The 25,059-nt window shown below is 43.1% G+C and overlaps 2 protein-coding genes across 3 annotated transcripts; both read left to right on the top strand.

The window, feature by feature from the left end:
• Positions 1 to 69: 69 nt before the first annotated feature.
• Positions 70 to 7,052, top strand: psmg1 (proteasome (prosome, macropain) assembly chaperone 1). The gene is made up of 7 exons (XM_080779835.1): positions 70 to 232; positions 1,042 to 1,133; positions 2,268 to 2,380; positions 3,157 to 3,219; positions 3,538 to 3,739; positions 4,607 to 4,737; positions 6,874 to 7,052. Exons 1-7 carry the CDS (start codon positions 96 to 98, stop codon positions 6,949 to 6,951), a joined length of 816 nt encoding a protein of 271 aa, XP_080635961.1. The 5' UTR covers positions 70 to 95; the 3' UTR covers positions 6,952 to 7,052.
• A 2,385-nt stretch (positions 7,053 to 9,437) lies between these two features.
• ets2 (v-ets avian erythroblastosis virus E26 oncogene homolog 2) lies at positions 9,438 to 24,391 on the top strand. 2 transcript variants are annotated; one of them, XM_080779695.1, is made up of 11 exons: positions 9,438 to 9,557; positions 12,402 to 12,475; positions 16,576 to 16,699; positions 18,651 to 18,770; positions 19,510 to 19,710; positions 20,724 to 20,804; positions 21,086 to 21,226; positions 21,455 to 21,709; positions 22,277 to 22,395; positions 23,422 to 23,592; positions 23,732 to 24,391. In XM_080779695.1, the coding sequence occupies exons 2-11, from the start codon at positions 12,410 to 12,412 to the stop codon at positions 23,774 to 23,776; spliced, it is 1,323 nt and encodes a 440-aa protein (XP_080635821.1). In that variant the 5' UTR covers positions 9,438 to 9,557; positions 12,402 to 12,409; the 3' UTR covers positions 23,777 to 24,391. The 2 variants fall into 2 exon arrangements, with proteins under 2 accessions (XP_080635821.1, XP_080635820.1); XM_080779694.1 differs by having other exon boundaries at positions 18,648 to 18,770.
• Positions 24,392 to 25,059: the final 668 nt, after the last annotated feature.

Here is a 25,059-nt window from a genome sequence, read left to right as displayed (position 1 = left end):
ATAGCATCTCCTCCGCTGCCAGGCAACCGGAGGCAGCCACTCAGAGGAGAGCATCAGCGAGCCGGTGGCCGGCGGAGAGTTGTTGTAGTAAAAATATGGCGACGTTCTTCGGCGAGGTGGTGACAGCGTCCTCACGCGCTCTGGACGAAGATGAAGACTACGATGATGATGACGATGGAGTGTACGAAGATGAAGAAGATGAACACATCCACAAGGAGCTGCAGGAGAAGAGGTGTGCTGTAGCATGTCTGTTACATGCAACATCTAAACACACACTATAGTGTCTGCCGTCTGGGACGTTAGCATGTTAGCACATGATGGGATGTACATCAGTGATTGATAGTTTTAATGTGATCATATTTTAACGTCAGATCAGTCGACCAAATCAATAATGATCTTATTATCACATGGCTGTCTCATGGTGGTCACTCACAGCACTCATCTCCAGACAGTAACCTAATTGAGTCAAAGCATATGGACATATATTACTCAAGTCTCAACTGAAATGAAAGTTGCTCTGTCATACTCTGTCAACTGAACTCTTCCACTGATTTGTGTGAATCTCAATCCAAGTATACGCCCTTTTACCTGATTTCAATTCACCATGCATTTTGCTTAGAAACTGCAAGAGCTAAGCCATATGAATGATATTGATAACTAATAGCCGCCCTAATAAAAAAAGCTAATTGGATGCCATGATCTGCCTTTTTACGTCTATTTCTAACTTTGATGGGTCATACTGTTTTCAGCATTCTTTTTGTTTAACATGTAGTTAAGTGAGTATTTAATGAATTTTACTTGTATTGGACCCCCTCTAAAATATCCTCTTCAAACAAATTCCGACAAATTCTGCCATCTATAGGTTGCAATACCTTATAGCTCCCCTTGAAACAGAAAAGTCCCAGTTCCTAAGTAATTATTATTAGTGTTTCAAAATTGTAAAAATAATAATAATAAGGCTGTGTGTGTGTGTGTGTGTGTGTGTGTGTGTGTGTGTGTGTGTGTGTGTGTGTGTGTGTGTGTGTGATATTATTTGAGCAGGGAGGTGCAGCTAAACTGGTGTCCGGGGGTCTCAGGTTGTGGGACTGTCCCCTGTTCAAACCTCATCATAGCAGTGGGACACAACGCTACAAGTAAGTGACTCGTCTCGCATCCTCCAATCCAGTTCATGTCATGGTCACAGACACGACAACTGGTTCTGCTTTGTTACTGCGCCCCAACGCCACTGGTTCTGCTTTGTTACTGCGCCCCAACGCCACTGGTTCTGCTTTGTTATTGCGCCTCAATGCACACAAGAAGCAATGTCTACTACGAAGCCTCTGAGCAGTATTACATAATCACTTGCCCTAGCCCCGACGACCTTACAGGCGTATGCAAAGGCCCAACTTATGTAACGTAGATAGTATTTCATGTAAACATGGCACTATAAAGTATACATGCATAGTTTCATTATATAGATATTCCACTCTTACATTCTTAGCTTACTGATAACTACTTTTTTATGTACCGTATGTGATGTATTGCCACGCTTTTTGTTCTTGCTTAATGTAAATCGCTCTGGATTAAGAGCTTCTGCTAAATGTCTAAATTGTTATAACCTGATTGCAATTATCTATCTATAAAAGTCTCTGTACGTACGTCTGTAATCCGCGTAACTCGAGAAACCGTTCGCCCCACCGACTTCAAATTTGACACACGCGTTCCACGCCACAACAGGGCAGTGCAGTGCCCGGTGTCGAGTCTGTTGGGTACACCGTCGTCCATAACCGGCGCAAAAGCCTCTTCCCGCCGGGCTCTGGACCCGGGCACCCCTAGCCTCGGTCCCAGCCTCGATCGTCTCCGAAGATAAAGGCACAAAGTCACAACGTAAGGCAGAGAGTGCATAGCCGGAAATGTCGGGCCGGATCATCCGTCAGATGTATTTCCCCCGGATACTATACTATTCGACCAATCACACACGGATTTGTGAAGCATCGACGTAATTTCCTTGAGCACAAAACTTAGTTTATTAAAATGATGAAGATAGCTGGTGTCATTTTGACAGCAGGCTTTCCAACTAACAGCTGTGCGTGTAGAAGTATTGAAGTTTGGTACAATACAGTTGCACGCCATTTTTAATACCGAAAATGTATAAAAACGAGCAGCACTAGGCGCGGTTCGAGTGGCTGCATTTCTCCTGCGCGTGCCGTCCCGTCGTTTTTCGTTTGCCTGTGTTGCGAATCAAGTCTGATAAATGTTGTCGTTATTGTTGTTGTTTTTCTCAACAGATTTTCTGTCGGCGTACGTTTTGAACAGTACGGCGTGGGAAGAAGCCGGACACACGTCGGTGTGGAAGGAGGGGAAGACTGCAGTGTTTCATAGATACAGGGACAACACTTCGGTGAGTGACTCCTCCTTAGTACAGTTTACAATCTACTGTAGGCTAAAATGCCTAGATTTATCCATAGTGAATTACAATAAGACGGTGGTTTTCAACCTCTTTCTTATCGAGGTCCATTATTTATTTTTTTCCTTGGTCTAGTCTAGTGCATGTAATGGAAAAATCCATAATGACGCTGATTAAATTATAACACATTTCAATTTAAAAAAGACACACACAACACAAGATAACTAGCTTTTATGTATTATTCTGAAATGTGTTCATTCAACCATGTCAACCCTAACATTCTGAGGGGAGCAGTGCATTCACCACACCACACCACGGCGGTGGCTCAGGGGTAGAGTGCCTGGATGGGAACCGCAAGGTTGCCAGTTCGAACCCGGGCTCCCCCAGAGTTACTGTCGAAGTGTCCTTGAGCAAGACACTGAACCCCTAATTGCTCCCGATGTGCTAGTTGGTGCCTTGCATGGTTTCCGCTGCCATCGGTGTATGAATGTATGTGCACAATCTATGTAAAGTGCCTTGGATAAAGGCGCTATATAAATGCACCATTTATTGCATTCACTACAAAATAGCAGATATACAAGCTCACAATGCGACGCATTGAACACGTATGAACTATTGGACGGCTTAGTGAGCTTGTAGATCAGCGATTTTGGGCAAATATGTTTGGGGAAAAAGAGCGAACCAGGTACATAAGAGTATTAAGTAGTGAAAGCCTCTTGCTCACTTTGTGGTGAAGAAACAACTAATGTTTGTGTTGAAATGTCTTGAAGGTTCTGATCTGCCAAGTCACAAACTATGTCCCGGAAGACCAGCTGTTCCAGTGGACTGAAAAGGTAATGACACGTCATTGATGCTAGGGATGCAAATGATCCATTAACCCATTTAATGGGCACTCGGTGCCTCGCTATAAGCTTGTAGATCTGCTATTTTTCAATAGCTAAAGTATAACATAATGCTTTAAAACACAAACAGGTTAATTGACAGTTGATAAGTGTTTCTTTATGACCAAAGGGAGAAATCTCGGCCGAAACCGAAAATGAGTAGAAACATAATTGCCTGGAGACCCGGGTTCATCGTGTAAAGAAACGGTCACGACTCTACAGTACGTGCAATGCTAAACGGGTGGTGTTGTTGTTGTTGTTGTTGTCCAGGTGTTGGGGTGTCTTCACAAGGCAGGGCTGAGTGTCACGGTGTTGTCGGACTGTCCCGCGTCGGACTACAAGACGTCGGACATGGCGTACAGCGGGAGCGGCGCTCCGTTCCTGCGCTGCCTGCGGACCAGCACGTCCAGAAGCCAGGCGCTCTGCCGGCCCCTGGAGCCGCCCAACATCATCACTGGGCTGCCTGCTGCAGGTGAACACGCGTGTACCCCATAAACCACTGATGTTTTTGGCAGCACATTTTGATTTTAGTTTTAGTCGTAGTCTCTTGAATAGTTTTCATTTAGTTTTAGTCACATTTTAGTCACCTTAGCGTTAGTCTAGTTTTAGTCGACTAAATATCATAAGATTTTAGTAGACTTGGGGCTCCATCTTGCGCCACCCCTTACCCCTAAACGTATTTACAATTTTAAAACATTTAAAAATACTTCAACTAGCCAATCTAAATTGACAAGTTGTTAGCTTGTATATCGGCTATTTGTACTATTTTAAAATGTTTTAAAATAGTAAAAAATGGGAAATACGATAAGGGTGGCGCAAGATATACGGCTAAATCTACAGTTGATTCAGTCGACAAAATTGTATTTTGATGCCACTTAATGTGTCACATGATGGTATTTCACGTGCAGTAATATTTTTGAATGCTTCAGTTTCCAAGTGGAAACAAACAAAACAAAACAACAGTCGTCAAAAGTGGTGGTGGGGAAGGGGGGGGTGAAATCACCCATCTGTGAGAGTGGCAGTGTCGTACTCGGTGAATGAAGTGAGAGAACACTTGTGCTGTTAAAATTTAGATCTGCTGTTTTTGAAAAGTCAAAGTATAAGCTATAGCATTAAAATGGTTGAACTGATTTTGATGCTATATATTAACATTTTTCACCTATAATGACAAACTCAAAATGGCCCTTGGCTACCGCTACAACAGGTTGAGAAGTGTTTAAAATATATATACATATATTTTAGATGTATAATAATTGCCTCTGTATTGGGAGATGAGTGTGAGCACTGTATACTGCCGTAGCAAATGAAAACATATCTTTTTTGTGTGGTGGGTGTTCAGTCCTCAGTCAGTGTCAGATCCATCACATTCCTGCCGTGGTCTACCAGTGTTACACCGATGTCATCACCCCAGACTCCATCACCATGGAAACCTACAAGCCTCTTCTGAGCAGCCTGAGCAAAGTGGTCAAGGTGAGGGACCTTGAAATGAAAAAGGTTGACATAGAAACAGAGGTTTTTCTGAAAACTGTCATGATTTAGAAGACATTTGTAGAATTTGGAACAGCATCCCACTCAATGTTAGATCTGCCCCCTCCACTGAGAGTTTTAAGTCTAGGCTCAAAACGTTCCTCTACTCTCAAGCCTTCCAGTCCCCCTAATTTTACTCTTGCACTTTATACATAGGATACGTTTTCCGTACTGCCTTTTAACTGCTCTCTCTCTCTATTTTATTTTTATTTTTATTTTTATTGTTTCACTGATGTACAGTATTGCACTGTATTTTATTGTTTTCTTTGACCTGTGAAGCACTTTGGTACGATGAGTCGTTTTAAAATGTGCTATACAAATAAAATTGATTTGATTTGATTAGTACAATGCATGGGCCTATGCGTTCACCATTAGTACAAATTACAATGCATAGGCCTATGCGTTCACCATCATCATCATACTAAAATTCAGCGAATGTCTGTCTGTCTGTCTGTCTGAATGTCCCTGACAGCGCTTTATCTCAACATTGGCTGCCCCAATCACTCCCACTTTTCACACAGGCATGGACCATAATTATATGGAGGTCTTAATGGAGCCCTTTTTCCAATTTGACACATTCATGATTTATAATGAATTTATTAGTGGATTAAAAAATACAAAAATGGGTATTGTACTGTCAATATGACATGAATATGAATGCAAAGTAGCGGTCCATGTGTGGACAGGCTACCTGTCGCCGTTGTGCATGGTGAGATGTGTGCAAACCGTGTAGTTTATCAGGAGAAGAATACCAAAGGATGCAAGATTTATTACTGAATTAAAAACGCTCCGGGCGCAGTACCCCCCCACGGCCACAAGAGGGGGGCAAATATCTCACAACGGGTAAGGGCTAGTTAGTACAAATTACAATGCATAGGCCTATGCGTTCACCATTAGTACAAATATACAATGCCTAGGCCTATGCGTTCACCATTAGTACAATGCATGGGCCTATGCGTTCACCATTAGTACAATGCATAGGTCTATGCGTTCACCATTAGTACAAATTACAATGCATAGGCCTATGCGTTCACCATTAGTACAAATTACAATGCATAGGCCTATGCGTTCACCATTAGTACAAATTACAATGCCTAGGCCTATGCGTTCACCATTAGTACAATGCATGGGCCTATGCGTTCACCATTAGTACAAATTACAATGCCTAGGCCTATGCGTTCACCATTAGTACAATGCATAGGTCTATGCGTTCACCATTCCCTAGTTCAAATATCGCTAATCTCTGCGACTACAGTCAGGGTTTTTAACATGGTCTACAAAGGGCGTCCATGTTTTCTGGAAAGTTATCATGGAACCATTAAGTGAGAATCTTTTCAAGCTTAAGGTAGAATAGTACGTCCTTTATCCATCCGTTATGTGTAGCTTAAGGTAGAATAGTACGTCCTTTATCCATCCGTTATGTGTAGCTTAAGGTAGAATAGTACGTCCTTTATCCATCCGTTATGTGTAGCTTAAGGTAGAATAGTACGTCCTTTATCCATCCGTTATGTGTAGCTTAAGGTAGAATAGTACGTCCTTTATCCATCCGTTATGTGTAGCTTAAGGTAGAATAGTACGTCCTTTATCCATCCGTTATGTGTAGCTTAAGGTAGAATAGTACGTCCTTTATCCATCCGTTATGTGTAGCTTAAGGTAGAATAGTACGTCCTTTATCCATCCGTTATGTGTAGCTTAAGGTAGAATAGTACGTCCTTTATCCATCCGTTATGTGTAGCTTAAGGTAGAATAGTACGTCCTTTATCCATCCGTTGTGTAGCTTAAGGTAGAATAGTACGTCCTTTATCCATCCGTTATGTGTAGCTTAAGGTAGAATAGTACGTCCTTTATCCATCCGTTATGTGTAGCTTAAGGTAGAATAGTACGTCCTTTATCCATCCGTTATGTGTAGGTGGAGAATTAATTTAATTAAATCTTACGACGGAAAAAATACCCGATCTTAAGGACTAACCAAAAATTGTTCCCCTCTCGTTATCTTCATTAGCTTCTGCAATTTGGAAATAATCGGATGTAAACGTGAAGAAATACGGTGTCTAATCTCTTCCCTTCTCTCTTTTGCAGCTCAATCCATCTCCCAGTGCAGAAATCCTCTGCAAGTATGTCAAGTCCAGTGAGATTCAAAGCAACCTGTACATTTGAAAGTTTACATTGTTCATACTTAATGATTCTACAGTAAATAGGCCAATACTTTCTATACTTGTTGTGTGATGTTGTTGAATGAGTAAAGTACATTTCTTGGATTCATTGCATTTTACATTTTTTTTAAAGGGGACAAGAACTTGTGACTAAATAATAACTATAGTGAGTCCATTGGAACACTGGGTGAGTGGGTAACAGCTTTTGGACATGCAAAGTCAGTTTCCACGAGAGTTTTGCATTTATTAATTCATGCTGAAGGTGAAGGTTGATTCTGCCTGACCTAACTGAAGAATAGATACTGAAGAACTACTATTTCCCACAAATGCCAACAATAATGATGTGGCCTGATTAACTACACAAACAAACCCAATCATATGTCGTAGTTCACCCATCTCAATGACTGACTATGGTATCGTTTCCATTTAAGCTTAATTTACAACGATGTCAGTTGGCCTACTGTCAGTTCAAAGTGATGTACAACTGACACACTGAGGAAATGGGCTGCAAAATAAAAACTCTAGTTTGACAGAGTTGTACCCAAATTGTCCAGTAGATGGCACCAGAGTCGTTTATCATGAGATTTTGTTATGGTCTATGGGTGAAAAGCAGCAGAGTACAATTTTATTCAAGACTTTAAGTACTGTATTTTATTAAAATTGTGATATAGTTCGTACGTTATATGTATATATATCTTGCCAGCGCCATAGGCCCCTTTTCCACCGGTTGGTTCCCAATGGGAACCGGTTCAGTTCTTTTTGGTGAGCTCCAAAATTGAAACGTTAATTATGAATTGAGTGGGCAAAACCATACCTATTTATTAGATTTTTATCACCATTAAACTTCCCCAATTGAGTACTTACACGAAGACAATGATTTATTGTATTACAAATACAATATTTAAATTTAAATATGCAAATGAGGCATTATGTAGGAAAATATGCAAAATAATCGAAAATATGAAAAAGCTACTACTGTGGAAGGGTTATCATGTATTAATTTACTTGCATTGATCCTAAAAAACTATTTAATATAGGGTATAGTTTCCCCACCAATTTTGGAGCTCTGGCTCATGGACTAAAAATCAAAAAGAAGTGGAAAAGGGGTCATAGAGTAAGACAGAGTTACGACATTGAGGGGGGCAGAAAACTGGACACTCGAGCGCTGTTCACGCTATGCAGCCTGAACTGGAACAAGCTGGAGTTTGAAAATATAAAATAAAGCATGATTTTAAAACAAAATGTGAGACACCAGAGGAGTTTATAAATGATAGCCAATAGGCCTATGGTCGAATATGACATCAAGGCATTTAATAGCAACTCAAGTAGTAAGTTGCTAACCCAGTACTCCAGTATCGCTTGTGTGAGACAAGATATTTCTGTCCCTGAACAGTTTGGATCTGGTCACCCTAACATGACAACTGTCAGTATTGTACAGTAACAACTTAAGTCTGTGTAATGTTTATGTTGTACTATTACTAATAAACAATCTAAAATAAAGGGATTTAAGATCATTAAAGCTGGGCTGTTGCCTCTCAGTCCAATGCATTTCTGCCTACTTCCGGTGCAGGACTCTGGACACTGTTCGCTTCGACCAATAGAATTCTATGCAGAAGAGCCGCAGCATTGGACTGGCCCTGTGACGTGAACAGAGTTGTCGTAACTCTGTCCTACTGTATGGCTCTGCGTCTTGCTAAGTATAGAGGGTATATGTAACTTCATCAAAGTATTCTGTCTGCATGGCACCCAACTTTATGACTAATTCAGCGAGGTGCTGACATCAAGGTGATAATCACCGGTAAACATTACAATGTGGCTATAAGACTTAACAACCAGGATGTGGCAACAGAGGCTGTTCCTTTTTAATCACCATCAGTCATCATGATAAGATAAGACATCAAGTGGCCTTAAGGCTAGTGCACTGTGTAACTTTCCTCTTCGACCCCTGATTTAACCCCGTTACATGCATGCGCAAGTCCTGCCTTTTTTTTTACTTGCTCAGAGGATAAATTGAATCTTGACCCGGCCTCAGGTTGTCAGATCCTGATGTGTCTATAGGTGAGCCATGACCTTTGACACGATCTAAACCTCTAAAAGGAGACTTGATTGATTGATTGACTTTATTAACAGTTTGCAAAACAAAAAGCACAGGAAAGTACAGTTTGTTTAATACAAGGTCTGCTAAGAGGATTTAAACCCGAGAATGCGTATTGGCTTGTTTCCATAAGGGTCCCTCCTACACAACATGTATTGACATAGTGCTATGCAATCAAAACCCTGATATCATATTCATATTCAATAATAACTAAGAGTGATCGAGGAACCAAATAGACCCGGAGATAAATTAATTGAACGCTCGGGATGTATTCATGAAAACGTCCCTGTAATATGATCTCATGTATTGACAGTGACGTACCATATGGGTGTGTATGATAATTTTCCACTGCGCACAGTGCGCATGTAAAATACTGATGTTACCAATGACCCGCCCCATTCCAACAAGAACACACACACACACACACACACCGCGCCGAGATTCTATTGTACCTACTAATCATTTAAGCTTTGAATTCCTGCTATTGAAGCGTTTGGCGATCGAAGGAATTAAGGGTAAGTGCATTATTTAGTCTTGTATTGTCTTTGTATTGCATTATCACCGCGCCGCCGCGCGTATTAAGTCTACACTACAGTTTACCTCTATTGGTGAGTTTATATTATTTAAACAATGCTCTAATATAGATTCATAAAAGGTTTAAGATATCCGCGTTATTGTTTATTTGTTGGTGTGTACAGTAGAGGCGATGACTAATCAGCACACAACTTGTTTAAGCCTCAGAGATTTGTTCTTCAACGTATCGCGCGCACGCACACACAAAGTCACACACACACACACACACACACGCACACACACACACCGCAATGAGTCATTTCGGGGAACTGTTACTGCTGGCTGTACTGTAGCCTATAGTAACTTTGATTGGGTAATAATGGAATGGTGTTTGTGTGCCGTAATGCAGTGGTTCCCAAACTTGTTTGTGTCAAGGACCCCCAAATTGGCACTAATTAGTAAAATCATTTGGTTCCATTTGTACACTCTCAGTGTTACAGACCCATAAAGGGTCCAGTTGTTTCCAAACTATTGATTGATTGATTAATTTAAATATTTATTAACAGTTTGCAGAATTACAGTACATTTCAAGCGGCGCGCAACTCAATACAAAGACTGTTAACTGTTAGTGGACGTGAGGGGTGAGGGCCCACCATGTTCAAATCATCAAAACATTTAGAGACAAAGACATAGCCAAAGAACAGAACAGGAATTCATCATAAAGGAAGTAAAAAAGGGAAAAGAAACATATACAGTGAGGGGGGAAAATGGGTGGGGGGAGGGGATTCAGATTCTACTGGGGCCAGTTTTGAATTGCAGCCGTGGTGCCCTTTGAGAGCAGTTTTGAAGGAGTCAAGGGATTCGCATGTCTTAATGACTGTTGGTAGGGCGTTCCACATTTTGGTGGCATAGGAGCGGAAAGAATTTAGTTCCTTGTTTGTGCCAAATCTGGGTTGCACAGGGTTTGTTGCACTCCCTCTGGTATTGTGGGTGTGGACTTTAACATTAAGGAAGTATTTAGACAGGTACATGGGTATCTTGGTGGTGTAGCGAATCTTGTGGACCAGACCCATTGCAAGATGCTGTACTCTGTGTTGTGCTGTGCTGTGGTACCAAGAGGTGCATGCATAGTCAAAGAAACCTTGTATGAGGGCTCCTGTTAGGGTCTTCAAGGTGTTTTTGTTGACCATGAGTGAGGAGATCCTGTAAAGGAATATTGTTCTTTGGTTGACTTTTTTGATTACGTTACTATCATTTATAGCTGGGGACCACCCCCTGGAACTCCCTCAAAGACCCCTGGGGGTCCACGCCACAGACCCCACTTTGGGAACCACTGCCCTATCGTGTGTAGGCTGTGACAGCTCATTATAGCCTAGCTAATGTTGATAAGTTATATTATGATAAAAGTGTTATTTATGCTGAAGTGCTATAAGAACTTATTAGCCTATAGGCTGCCTATAATGTTGAAAGCTTATGTTGTGAAATAACAAGTGAAGTTAAATTCAATCCATATTCTGTTGAGTAGGCCTATTCATTTCAAGGACTCCTGGTTTCATATTAGAAGTCTAATTTAGACCTGTGGTTACATCTCAAACGTTTTCATGTCAAGGTCCCCCAAATTTCATATATATTTGGCCGCACAATGTGCACAATGTGCCAGGGATCGACCTGCCCCAAGATTCTTTGAGTTGAGAGTTGAGAGATTGTAAATCTGCTATTTTCAAATAGCTGATACAGGTATAGCCTATAGGGTTTAAGTGGTTAGATGCTACTCTAGGACCCTGGGGGTCCCAGGACCCCACTTTGAGAACACAAGACGGATTCGGATTTGATACCTTTTGTTGAGGGGCGTGTGTCATGAGCACCAAATGTGCTCAGCTGTACGGAATGTGAAGTATGATGATACCAGAGTGAATGATCTATAGTAAGAGAGTGGCGACACGCTTTGATCTCGCCGCAAAGCGTGGTGCTATGGAACATAGTTCCAAACATTGGAACTATCCCATTGAGATATAATGAGCACTTCTGCATTCCAATGGAACTCAACACTATAGTCGCCACTCTCTGGATGATACATCGCAAGTGTGATTTAGCTTTTAATCTCTGGGACCCCCAGTGACAGTCTACACTGTAAAACACTGAGTAAAATACTTGAGTGTTGGCCTGGGCCGTGGCTCAGCGGTCCAGGCACCTTGGCCGGTAGCCCGAGTCTGGCAGTGTGCCGCGGGTTCGACTCCCGATCCCAACGGCCTTTACTGCATGTCACTCCCCCATCTCCCTCCCCCATTACCTGTCAGCCTACTGTCTCTCTATAAAATATAAAATAAAAGGCGAAAGCCACAAAAAAATTGTAAAAAAATAAAAAACAATACTTGAGTTTGAATTTTACTCTGAGTGTGTCAGAAACAGCCTTCCATAAGCAAATAGCCATCTTTTCCGGGTATGCTGTTATACGCATGCTTCGCAAGAAATCTCGGAAAAATGTTGCCCACTTCTCGAGAGAACACGCCCCAGAGACGGAAAAGAGGCTCTTTATATGTCTACACTGCCATTCTGTTTGGCGGTGCCAAACAGAATGGCCCGTGGATATAGGCCCTGTATGCCAAACAGAATGGGCCGTGGATATAGGCCCTGTATGCCAAACAGAATGGCCCGTGGATATAGGCCCTGTATGCCAAACAGAATGGCCCGTGGATATAGGCCCTGTATGTCAAGTGGTCGTATAGTTTTAGAATCTATTCAAAAAGACTTCAAGACTAGAGTTCAAATTGCGTATGGAAAACTCAAACTGTGGGTTCCTAGACCTAGATAGACCTGCTGATGTAACATGGTTTTGTCGTTTTCAGAATCCAACATGTGTGACTTCTACAGAATGGACCAAATCACCCCAAGATCTACTGGCCTTCACTCCATGATCAAGGTAGCATTGTATGTGTGTGTGTGTGTGTGTGTGTGTGTGTGTGTGTGTGTGTGTGTGTGTGTGTGTGTGTGTGTGTGTCTGTGCATGTGCATCTGCTATTTTTGAAAAATCGTGGAAATGTGGTGCAAATCTTTGAATATATATTCTTTCACAGCAAACGTTTTAACGCAAATCTTTGCTTCTGGCGGGGGGGGATCCTTGAATCATCATATTTTCAGATGGGGGTCAGAGGCCAAATGCATATCATTTTTGGGGGTCCTTGACATGAAATATTGAGCACCACAGACATAGAAACATGAGGTTTTTCAGAAAATGGTCATGATTTAGAAGACTTTTTTAAATTTATTCCGATGTCGGATCTAAATGGGTTAAGTGCAGACACATCGGAGCTGTGCTCCCAGCAGTGATTGATCCAGACAGGCCTTCATGGTCGTTAGCAGGGATACAAAGACACACGTGCATGTCCCCATGGCAACCAGATAGCCAGACTGTCGGGTAGAAACCTCGTATAAGGCCTCTTCATTGTCCAGGCTTCCGTGAAGAGGTGACCACCGAAAACTACAACATGACGTCACTCCATGGTGGTTAAAACTACAACATGACGTCACGCCACGGTGGTTAAAACTACAACATGACGTCACGCCCTGGTGGTTAAAACTACAACATGACGTCATGCCACGTTTTTGCTGAAAATAACAGATTGACAAAAGGCGTGGTCGTCAATAGGCTATTTTCAGCCAAAGCTTCCCCCCAAAAATACACTAGTATTGAGCCCTGAGGGTTACCCATATTGTTTAAGTGATTAAACTTGGGATATTTCACTTTCAAACGTGTTTCTAACTCCAAACTCCATTTTAACCACGATAGATTAATTGGAAACACCCGTCCTTGGTCCCAGTGCCTGATAATGTCCTTCTAATGCGTGAGGGGGCCGTGTTATTGTCCATCAAATTTGCCTTTGGCACACTGGCAGTCAGTATACAACAATAAAAACATTACATGAACTAGAACTACACTCTGTCGAGTGCCTACTTGCTTGTTGCACACAAGTAGAAGTATACTGTCGAGCGCTACAAAGTACAAACTGTCAAATCTCAGCTTCTCTGTGAAAGAACGTTTTAAATATTGAATTATTAGGTGTAGCTATTTGCTACATACCTAGTTTTTGGAGGTAGAAAGGTAGTATTGTTAAGTATGCCTCTATGTATATGTATATGAAATTTGTAAGTTGTCGATGGTGACGTAATGACGATATGTTTTAGTGTGGGGAGGATTAAAGGTAATGCCCCTATGTATACATGTATGTATACATGTATGTAATCTGACACCACTGCCATATCAAGCACAAGTAGTCATTACATCATACGCTGGCACGGCACATACGCATCAAACGGCGACATGGACGAAAACTATGACTTGTGCGCTCTGCTTGCGCAAGTAAATACACAAAGAACATAACAGAAAGGCCTTTAAAGACCTCGAAGGCTTGGATGTTTGGCCGACAGGTTCATCTTTTCTCTTCTGAGCGACTGAAGTGGCCAAACGATGGGTAGAAACATTACCGCGTGCATGGACAGCTGAGTCAGAGCGCTGTACACACAGCTGGGAGACACTAGCTGTGCTGCTGTCTCACTAGGACTCAGAGAGAGACTATAGGACAGCTGAGTCACAGCGCTGTACACACAGCTGGGAGACACTATGTGCTGCTGTCTCACTAGGACTCAGAGAGAGCGGTTGCCAACACCCGCAGACTATGGCATTAGATATTGGACGTGATTTCAGGAGTACTTTTGTTTTGTGGCAGTGGCACATACTGTACAAGCGAAGCAAGCAAGCAAGCAAGCAAGCACACACACACACACACACACACACACACACACACACACACACACACACACACACACACACACACACACACACACACACACACACACACACACACACACACACACACACACACACACACACACACACACACACACACACACACACACACACACACACACACACACACACACACACACACACACACAGACAGGGAGGGAAGAAGAGACAGACAGACAGAGAGATAGTGCTAGATAGCACCAGTAGATACAATGGTACATTGCAGTGTGGTTTGGCATTGTGATGACATGTAGTTGGTAAAAGATGATTGCAGGAACTTGCTTTCGATTGCTTTTCCGTGGTATTATTACGCCACACACACACACACACACACACACACACACACACACACACACACACACACACACACAGTGAGAGACAGAGAGAGGGAGAGAGAACCGATAGCGACAGAGACATAAGAACGGTAAATTGCAGTGTGGTTTGGCTTGCTCCTGCATTGTGATGACGTGCAGTTATAGGTCCGGCTCTCCATAACAAAGAAGGGAAACAAGCATGGGATAAATGCAAAAATGTAAAGTTTATTAAATAGAATCATTAAGTTTAAAGTAGAACGAACACATGTTTCCAACAAAAACCTGGCAGGGAAACTAAACTGCCACCACAAACTGAGAACTGATAGTCAAACAAACAATATGCTCTGTGTGGCCATGCCCGGGTGTGGCCCAGGTGGAAGAGAAAGAACCACAGGCAAGGTAGCTCTTTTATAGTGATTGGAGGCACTGGCCAGCTGCCTCCAATCCTTGATTGCCACCACTCTCCAACCAGGTCTCATCGCACTGAAAGACAGATTACTATTAGTAAAGCAAACACAAACCCTGACATAGGCCCTGGGGCCGTCACAGTTGAGATACTGTAGAAGATGATTGCACGAACAAACATGTCTCTCTAACCCAGCAAAGTACACGCAGAGAAATAAAAGGTGCCAACTGGAACCCAAACTGGTTCTCCAGAGTGACGCCATAGATCAGTGGTTGAACTCTTTTGTCTCAGGGCACCGCTTCAGATAACCTTTTCATCCACGCACTAGAAGTGGGACGATTCACTCACCTGCAATCTCGATACCTAGGGTTATGCGGCGCCGCGTCGCGCTTCTGAAGAGAAATAAAGTTTGGGTCCGCGTGCGTCGCCAATTCCAGTTCAAGCTGTAATAATAGATACGTATCCCGTGGCACCCCTGGACTCGCATCACGGCAACCCTGCTGCTTTGAGAAACCCCCACGTAGATGGAGGAAGAACCATTTTTTTTATCCTTTCAGACCTAAACACGCCAACCGGTGTCACGGTACCATACTTCAATGCTGCAGTTTATTTGGCGAATGTTTGCCTATTTTCCCAAAATTGGGATGCTAGGGTTCAAGGTGTCTCAAAGAACCATTAAAACCAAATAAAAATATTCTTTAGTACAGTAGGTGATGGTTTTTCATGGAACCATACAGCCTTTTAAAGAACCACCATCCTTCTGTGTGTTAGAATCTGATCTCAGGTCAGAATGGGTTAAAGAACCACCATTCTTCTGTGCGTAGTGCAAAGCACGGTTGAAAGAGAATGTTTGAACCGTGCTTTGCACCAACGCCATAATAAACTCCATAATAAACGCTGCCCCACACACACACACACACACACACACACACACACACACACACAACTATGCTGCCTCAAGGCCAGGTTGATGCAACAGGAAACACCAAATAAGGTCCTCTTTCTTCAGCGACTTCCCAGCATGCCTGGGCACACAGAGGCCACGGACGGGGCTGTTTCTTATTGACTAATGGTGACAGATAAGAGGCCATCTACGGTTGACAGAAAAGGAGTGCCCTCGACAACGCGCTGCTGTTTACATTGTGATCACTATCTTTCGCATTCATGTCACGGCGTCGGTGTGATACATGTATTGGAGTTTGAATCTGACTGTACACAGTTTGGTTCATCCATCCATCCGGCCGGCCATGGAACACTAAAGGCTCATACATACTCCAGTTTGTGGTGATAGCTTATCACCGCGGTGTAGTTTTTAAAGTGTTGGAAACTACACCATTACGTCAGTCGCGGTGATGATCAGCTATCACTGCGGACACAGACCCTTAATTCTCTCTGTTTTTACTATAAGACAAGTCTTTTCACGAGCCAGGACCAGTGTCAGCGCTCTATACCTGATGTTTTATTACTGTGTTGAGTTGTGTTGTTGTTGTTGACAGAGGCAGCTGGCGCTGGACATGTGTGAGGACTCCGTGATGTCACCACTGATGAGCTACTACCTTGCTACGGACGACGATCAGTCTCTGCAGGAGGTCCCGTCTGGATTGGACTGTGGACCGCAGGGTAACGTTATACTTATATCATCTTATCATACGAGAGGAATTCCAGCTAAATGATAGTTAGGAACCAAATGGACCCTCTTTGTTTTTTATACTCTTTGTTTTAACTATTTTTTAGCTTTTGTGATTTGTTGTAATTTGTGTTGTGAAGAACTTTGTAAACTTGCTTTTGAAAGGTGCTATATAAATACAGTTTATTATTATTACTATTAAGTCTGTAACTCAGAGTTAGGTCCCAGAGATAAATAATTCAGGTCAAACCAGGGGGGTCCTTGAAATTAAAATGGTTGGAAATCACTGCTAGAGCCATAGAAACCTTCTCTTATGGGGGTCCTTAGCATATATTTTCAAATGGGGGTCCGCAGGCTAATGAGTATCATTTTGGGGGTCCTTGACATGACGACTTTGGGGGACCGCTGTCTTATATTACATGGCTTGGTAGAATGCTTGATTCTGATTGGTCAATCGCTGAATTCAATAGTTTCATTTTCACTCAATGGAGAAAACTCCTGCCACAAGTCGATGATGCCTATGTGTGGTCCAGAACTCCAGCCCTATGGATTGTGCTAATAAAATGTGTTAAGAAAAAGTATTTAAAATATTGCTTTGATGCTCATATTATCCTTAGGACGTTACGCTGTTTTATTATTACCACATGCATTCCATATGGCGTTATTGTGTGTTATTTCTTGATAACAGACCGCTGTCTAATCAAAGCCTCAGAGCACCTGGCTGCTCTGCATGGAGTTTATGTCGTATCCAACATGACAGCCATGTAAACACACACACCATGACCATTTACAGCTAAACGTTGCTCTCAAGAATGTTTTTGAAAACATTTTGAAGTGAGAAATAGATGATACAGTGACCGAAAATGTATAGACGGCCAGCGCAACATTTATATGGAATACTTTCAAATCATTACCGTAAGCAAAGAAATACATCGTTGTGTTGTTAGTTTTGGGTCCATTTATTAATGTATTAATAATTAATAGTGATATATTCCACTGGTACTATAGAGTGTAATGAATAGTGATATATTCACTGGTACTAGTGTCAGTGTGTAATGAATAGTGATATATTCCACTGGTACTAGTGTGTAATGAGTAGTGATATATATTCCACTGGTACTAGTGTGTTAACCTCGCCTCACCAGGCTTTCCACCTCAGAGGAAAGCCTGGGCTGTTTCATTTCGGGTATATGATCTGTTCGGGAGCGGATGATATCGTTACGTCATGTTGTGTTGTAGTGTTGTTTTGTAGTCGACAGGCAGGAACAATCAAACGGAACTTCCTTTTCCCTCGGAAGAATAACAATAAAAGCTCTCGTAGCCTGCAGCTTTTATTGAGAACAATCAGTTTGAGGGAAAATGAAGTTCCGTTTGATTGTTCCTGCCTTTCGACTACAAAACAATACTACAACATGACGTAACGATATCACCCGCTCCCGAGCGGATCATATACCCCAAATGAAATGGTGCCCAGGCTACTAGTGTGTAATGAGTAGTGATATATTCCAATGGTACTATAGTGTGTAATGAGTAGCGATATATTCCAATGGTACTATAGTGTGTAATGAGTAGTGATATATTCCAATGGTACTATAGTGTGTAATGAGTAGCGATATATTCCAATGGTACTATAGTGTGTAATGAGTAGTGATATATTCCAATGGTACTATAGTGTGTAATGAGTAGTGATATATTCCAATGGTACTATAGTGTGTAATGAGTAGAGTAGTGATATATTCCAATGGTACTATAGTGTGAAATGAGTAGCGATATATTCCAAAGGTACTATAGTGTGTAATGAGTAGTGATATATTCCAATGGTAGCTACTATAGTGTGTAATGAGTAGTGATATATTCCAATGGTACTATAGTGTGTAATGAGTAGAGTAGTGATATATTCCAATGGTACTATAGTGTGTAATGAATGGTGATATATTACAGTAGACGTGGGCCCCTGCTCTGTGCCCCTGTTGACGCCGTGCAGCAAGGCAGTGATGAGTCAGGCCCTGAAGGAGAGCTTCACCGGCTTCCACAAGGTCCAGCGCTGCTGCGGCATCAACGACAGTGAGTCCGCGCGCACCACACACACACACACACACACCACACATGTCAGCAAGAGCCCACTGTACTGCGACAACTTGTTTTTGTTGGGTAGTCAGGGGGCAACGGTAAGACTTTATGTTAAATTGACTGCCAGAGTTAAAACGTCATCTATAGTTGCCCTTGCCGGCTATCCCGGGGCGTTTTCACTGACCTTTGAAAACATCTTGAAGAAGATGTTGAACAACCCTGAATTACGAATACGGTCGAGGACTCGGAAGGAATTTGTAGAATCGGCCTCCGGTCTTAACAGTTTGACTACATAAAACGCGTAACCCACATTTTAATCAAATATTCCGAGATTTTTTCATTATACCTTTAGATCATACGCTGAATTATTTGGGCTTTTGATCCGTGAAAATCCGGCGAAAAAACGTTCCTCCGTTTGTTATGAGCGATCGCACCACCCGCCATCTTGGTGCTCCGCAAGACCGCCCCCACAAGACCCTCCTCCATGAGGCATTATACCCCGTTCATTTGCATTGGCCTCAATTTCCCAGAAGCCCTAGCAGCCCACAGCATGTGTTGATTTCCGGTTTCCTCATCAAAACATGAAGGTATCGTCTTTAGCTCCGCGGCAAAGACAGAGTTTATTTTTAAGGATTACAATACAGCGGATTAAACAATTAGCGGCCGTCAAACACTAATGGGCTAACAGCCGAATGCCAATAACAACTAAGGACCTGTGGTTGTCTCTCTGCAGACCCGCGCCGGTGGAGCAAGCAGCACGTGCAGCAGTGGCTGCGGTGGGCCGCGGGGGAGTTCAGCCTGGCCGCCGTCCACTACCCCAGCTTCCACATGGGCGGGCGGGAGCTGTGTGACCTGGGCAAGGAGCGCTTCCTGGAGCTGGCGCCCGACTACGTGGGCGACATCCTGTGGGAGCACCTGGACCAGATGATGAGAGGTAGAGAGACAAAACTAGAAAGAGAATAAAACTCTCGGTGATAGATGATTATTGTTTAATTAAGTTAGTATCTGCAGCAGCAGTCAAACCAGACAGACGCGTTTCGGCGAGCAGGCCTTCGTCAGTGTCGGAATTCCGACACCGACGCAGGCGTTACCGCCACCTTCAATACTATGGGATTGCCGTGTGAGAATGAGATGGAGTGTGTATACAGTATCACGGATCTTTCTATTGGCATTAAAATGACAAATTAAACATACTGTATGAATAGTGCAGGCAGAAGGCACAATCCACTGTTAATTAGGCTGGCCTTAAGATATATTTTTGGCCTTTATTGATAGTTAACAATAGTCTGACGGGGAGAGATGGGGCGGTGACATGCAGCAAAGGTCGCCGGGATCGGGAGTCGAACCCGCAACACGCTGTCAGGCTGGATTAGCAGCCTAGGGGCCTGGACCGCTACACTAGTCGCCCGGGTCAACACTGAGGATTTTACAGCAAGGTTATTATTAGGGGTCAAGGGGTGTATAGATGCATTTTAACAGCGATGCATGGTTGACGATACGATACATGGACGATATTGGTTCATTATGGCAATACGATACGATTCAATGATTTGAAATCGATACAGTAACTGTTTAGCAAATACAATAAATGCAGGTTAGTGCAGGTTTTTTTAGTGCAGGTTTTTTTAGTGCAGGTTTTTTAAGGGAAAGATTTATTATTATGGACATGAATATAAATAAGTAACCACAGTGAATCAGTGATTCTCTGGCAAATAGATGGACATTGTATTTGAAAACATATGGACAAACCCACCCCTTGACATGAACACATTTTCCGATGGACCAATTGTAGCTATACGGAATGGAAAAGTAATTAAACCCATCTTTTTCTTTTTTCTTCTTAAAATTTCTGAATACAATGCACAAGTACCCCCCCCCCCCCCCCCCCACACACACACACACACCTCCTACAGCATGAACATGACCGTGATAATCATCTTTCTCCAGGTTGCCAGGAAACGGCGGTGAACTCAGACACTCTCAGCAGTGTGGTTCCTGATGTGATGAACTGGATGAACTGTGCTGGTGGTGAGACCTGCATACACACAGAACCATATGCAGATCTTCTATTTTTCAATAGCTAAAGCATACCATCATGCTAACACCAAAAGGGGTTCCCGCCCCAAAATGGGTTAAAATGTAAACGTTTGCTCCAGCCAAACAGATGCTCCCCTTCCTCTCTTGTTTCTGTATATTTATATATAATATATATATTGATCACTTTTATCTATACTCTTTCCTTCTTCAATACATTTTAAATCTTTGGCACAGACACTATAACCCTCGTCCATGTGTCCATGTGTCCACAGACAGCATCCCTGACGTGTCCGTAGCGGACACTAGCAGCAGTCTTCTCAGACAGCTCTTTGAGAGTCCAGACCCAGTGCCCGACCGCGTCCACAACCCAGACACCCACCACTACACCACCACCACTGCTCTGCCCAAAGCATGTAAGTCAAGCTTATTGTTAAGTTGGGTTGCATTTTTTTAAGCACCAAGGCTGGGTGCTCTACTGAACACTACTATGGGTATATTTTGTGTTGAAAAACCATCCAATTAACATGGGGGCACACAGCATTTTGAACGATGACATGGCTGGCTCTCAAATGTAACCTCATAACCCAGCCGGCTAGGCCTAGGACACCAACTTAAAGCTAAACACTGCTTATTTGTTGCAGTTTCACTTCCAGACCAAAGTTCAGTAGAAAGCCTGGACTTTGAGGGTCTGCGCTCCTGGGGCAGCCAGTCGTCCTTGGCGGACATGCAGACGGTCCCTTCCGTCGATGGCTTCGACGACGACTGCAGCGGCACAGCGGCGCCACCTGGCCTCGGCAAGCTGAAGCGCACTTTTAGGGACTACGTCCTGGAGAGGAGCGAGCTGGTGGAGCTGGGCATGCCTGTGGTACCGGCTGCTGTCCTGGCCGGCTTCACCGGTAAGGCAAAGATACTCTGGAGTCTGGAACTTGGTTTTTACTAGACCTTTACGTGCCCGTCGGCCACCGGTCTACTTGAGAGAGCGATGCAACTTGGGAACCTAATAATACCCGTTGTCAACTTGTCATAGCACCCGTTTTAACTAAAACACAGAAAAAAAGAAACGACTTAATTAAAAGCGAAAAACAAAGGCACTATATAAATGCACCGTTTACCATTTACGACAGTCTTGTTTCTCTCGTCAGTGCCTGCTCAAGCCAAGGGCAGAGGTTTTGACCCAGCCGTGTTAATAATACAATAATAATAACTCGAACGCTTTTCTAAGTAGCCAAAGTCATTATACAGTACATGGGCATTGCTCTACAGGACAGATGTTCTGAAACAGTGGTGCTGCCGTTTAATGAATCCTATGGAATAATAAGTGTCTTTGATCAGGGAACGGACCCATCCAGCTGTGCTGTATAATTGTATTGTTATAATAAGTGTCGTTATGTCGTTAGGGAACGGACCCATCCAGCTGTGCTGTATAATTGTATTTGTTATAATAAGTGTCGTTATGTCGTTAGGGAACGGACCCATCCAGCTGTGGCAGTTCCTGCTGGAGCTCCTGACAGACCACAGCAGCGACCCAGTGATCAGCTGGACGGGAGACGGCTGGGAGTTCAAACTCACGGACCCCGACGAGGTGCGTTACTGTACCATGCTGGAGCTGTACCATGTTACTGTACCATGCTGGAGCTGTACCATGTTACTGTACCATGCTGGAGCTTTGTTTTTCTCTTTCTGTGGGGCGCCAGCAGCCCCTCCTACAGTATATACAGCTTTTCGTCGCGTCTCACATTTGCCATTGACAATGAAAGGAGAATTTACGTCATATGTGCCTGAAGTATGACATTATGTGCCTGAAGTATGACATCATAATGTGTCTGAAGTACGGTATGACGTACATTTGTGGCAACAACAAACATTAAATGCCATTGACAATGAAAGGAAAATCTACGTCATAATGTAGACGAACAAATCGGCTAACCAATCACATAAATTCAGTTGTCATCTTACATGATCATGGTGAAAAGATTTTTTGTTAAAAAAAACAAAAAACATTGTATCATAATCATTGGTGATGTACGATGACAAGAGCCCCCCTCACTTCATACGGGTGTAATTGTTTTCCTACAAATGAACTATGGCCTGTACAGATAGCATACAACTACTCAGGAACAGCAATGTCTGTGACGTTCACCTATGTATGTGACGTTCACCTATGTATGTGACGTTCACCTATGTATGAATGAGCACCAGTGGTATGAGTACCAGTAGGGGGCGCTGTTGGCTGCTGTGCCAGAAACAGAGAGAGAGAGAGACTGTTGTACTGTTGCCTGCTAATGAGAGAGAGAGAGAGAGAGAGAGAGAGAGGAAGGGGGGGGGGGGGGAGAGGGGAGTTGCACCACTCAATTCACACGGGTGTGATTTCTTTTAACGTATGTATGTGTTTATCTTCCTTACTGGAAGTCGCTCTGGATAAAGAGCAACCTGTGTGTGTGTGTGCGTGCAGGTGGCTCGGCACTGCTGGGGCCTGAGGAAGTAACTAAGTTGTACTGTGTGTGTGTGTGTGTGTGTGTGTGTGTGTGTGTGTGCATGCAGGTGGCTCGGCACTGCTGGGGCCTGAGGAAGTAACTAAGTTGTACTGTGTGTGTGTGTGTGCATGCAGGTGGCTCGGCGCTGGGGCCTGAGGAAGAACAAGCCCAAGATGAACTATGAGAAGCTGAGCCGCGGTCTTCGCTACTACTACGACAAGAACATCATCCACAAGACCGCCGGCAAGCGCTACGTCTACCGCTTCGTCTGCGACCTGCAGAAACTGCTCGGCGTCTCCGCGCAGGTGACTGTAGCTTTGGATCTTTCATTAGTCTTTGTTTTGACTTTGTTTTTTATTCCATTGGTTTTATTTCGGGTTTTTTTGTTTAACTAACTACAACATCATCAACAACAAACCCTGTTTCTCTCTCCGGTTGGCTCAGGAGCTGCACATGATGCTGGGCGTCCGGCCGGACACGGAGGACTGAGCGCTGGTCAGACTGGACGGGGGTCGCGTGTAGGAGATGGAGTCCCGCCAGGCGTTCATTCCCCTCACACCCCTCTATAGCGACAGTCGTTACCATGACACGCCGTACAGTGGGCCCACCTGACGTACTGTATGGTGCGCTTTCTGATCAGGCATGCAGGCGAGGCCATGCTGTGAGTCCCTGACCCTAATAGGGATTGATTGATTGATTGATTAATTGATTGAATTTTTTTATTCACAGTTTGTAGAATGGGTACAGTTCAAAGGAACAGTACAGGTCAATGCTAAAACTGCTATACTGCGAGGATATATAGCCAGGAAAAGACTTGTTTACATCAGGGTCCTCCATTTTCAATTGATCAGAACATTTAAAGACGTACACGTAAGGGACGGACAGAGATGTCTGCACTTTGATACCCAGCGGGTATCATTCTCGTTCATTGTACCTTTTTTTGCCCGCAGTCTTTGTGGGATACGTTTTTTAGGACGAAACAATCACGTCCTATGGCAGGCAGCTATTGTTTAGTGCCATGGATTGTTAAATGAGGTTAACGATGATTATGTGATTATGTGAGGTTAATGTGATTAATATGCATCCTATGGAAGGAGGTAGGGCCCGCACACCATTCTTTTGGTAAAGAAAGTGCGGGCCCTACCTCCTTCCATAATTGCCTTATTGGCCCTGCACCCACTGTCGAGGTGCGTGTAAATAGGTATTCTCATTAATATGCATCCTACTCATTAAAAAGTGCAGAGTCGTTGAGCGGAGATCAGTGCAACCCGCTAGTATAGGTCTGTCACGGTTATTGCTGATTGTAATTATTTCAGATAATCGCAATTATGTCACATGATCGTCAGACTTGTTTTCCCTTTGATCTTTCCATCTCATTTTTTAAGTGTTCAAAAACAGAGATGCAACACGTGATCTTGTAGGCCGCTACTATTACAAAAAAATAAAAAATAAACAATGTATGGCCTGTTTTGGTCACAGTACATTTATTTATTTCGATTGGTAGCGCCATCTCTTTGTAAATTTAAGTTATTTGTCTGCCCTGTGCAATTTTCTGTTTACAAGCCTAAAAGGCAAAGAGAAATGTACATTTTATGCCAATGCTAAAAATAAATCATTATTATTGACAATTAATCATGAACTATAGGCTAATGTCACGATAGTGACATGTCGACAGCATGTTGAATGGACAGATATGGTTGTCTTTAATTCCGAGTGTCTGTCGTAATCCGTGAGCTCGGAAGGAACGTGAAATTGGTCAGGGTGAAAAAAAC

This window comes from Protomyctophum bolini (genome assembly GCF_963924005.1).
Source record: "Protomyctophum bolini genome assembly, chromosome: 13".
NCBI classification, from domain to species: domain Eukaryota; kingdom Metazoa; phylum Chordata; class Actinopteri; order Myctophiformes; family Myctophidae; genus Protomyctophum; species Protomyctophum bolini.
Note: the sequence above shows the minus strand (reverse complement) of the source record. Positions and strands in the feature narration are given on the sequence as shown.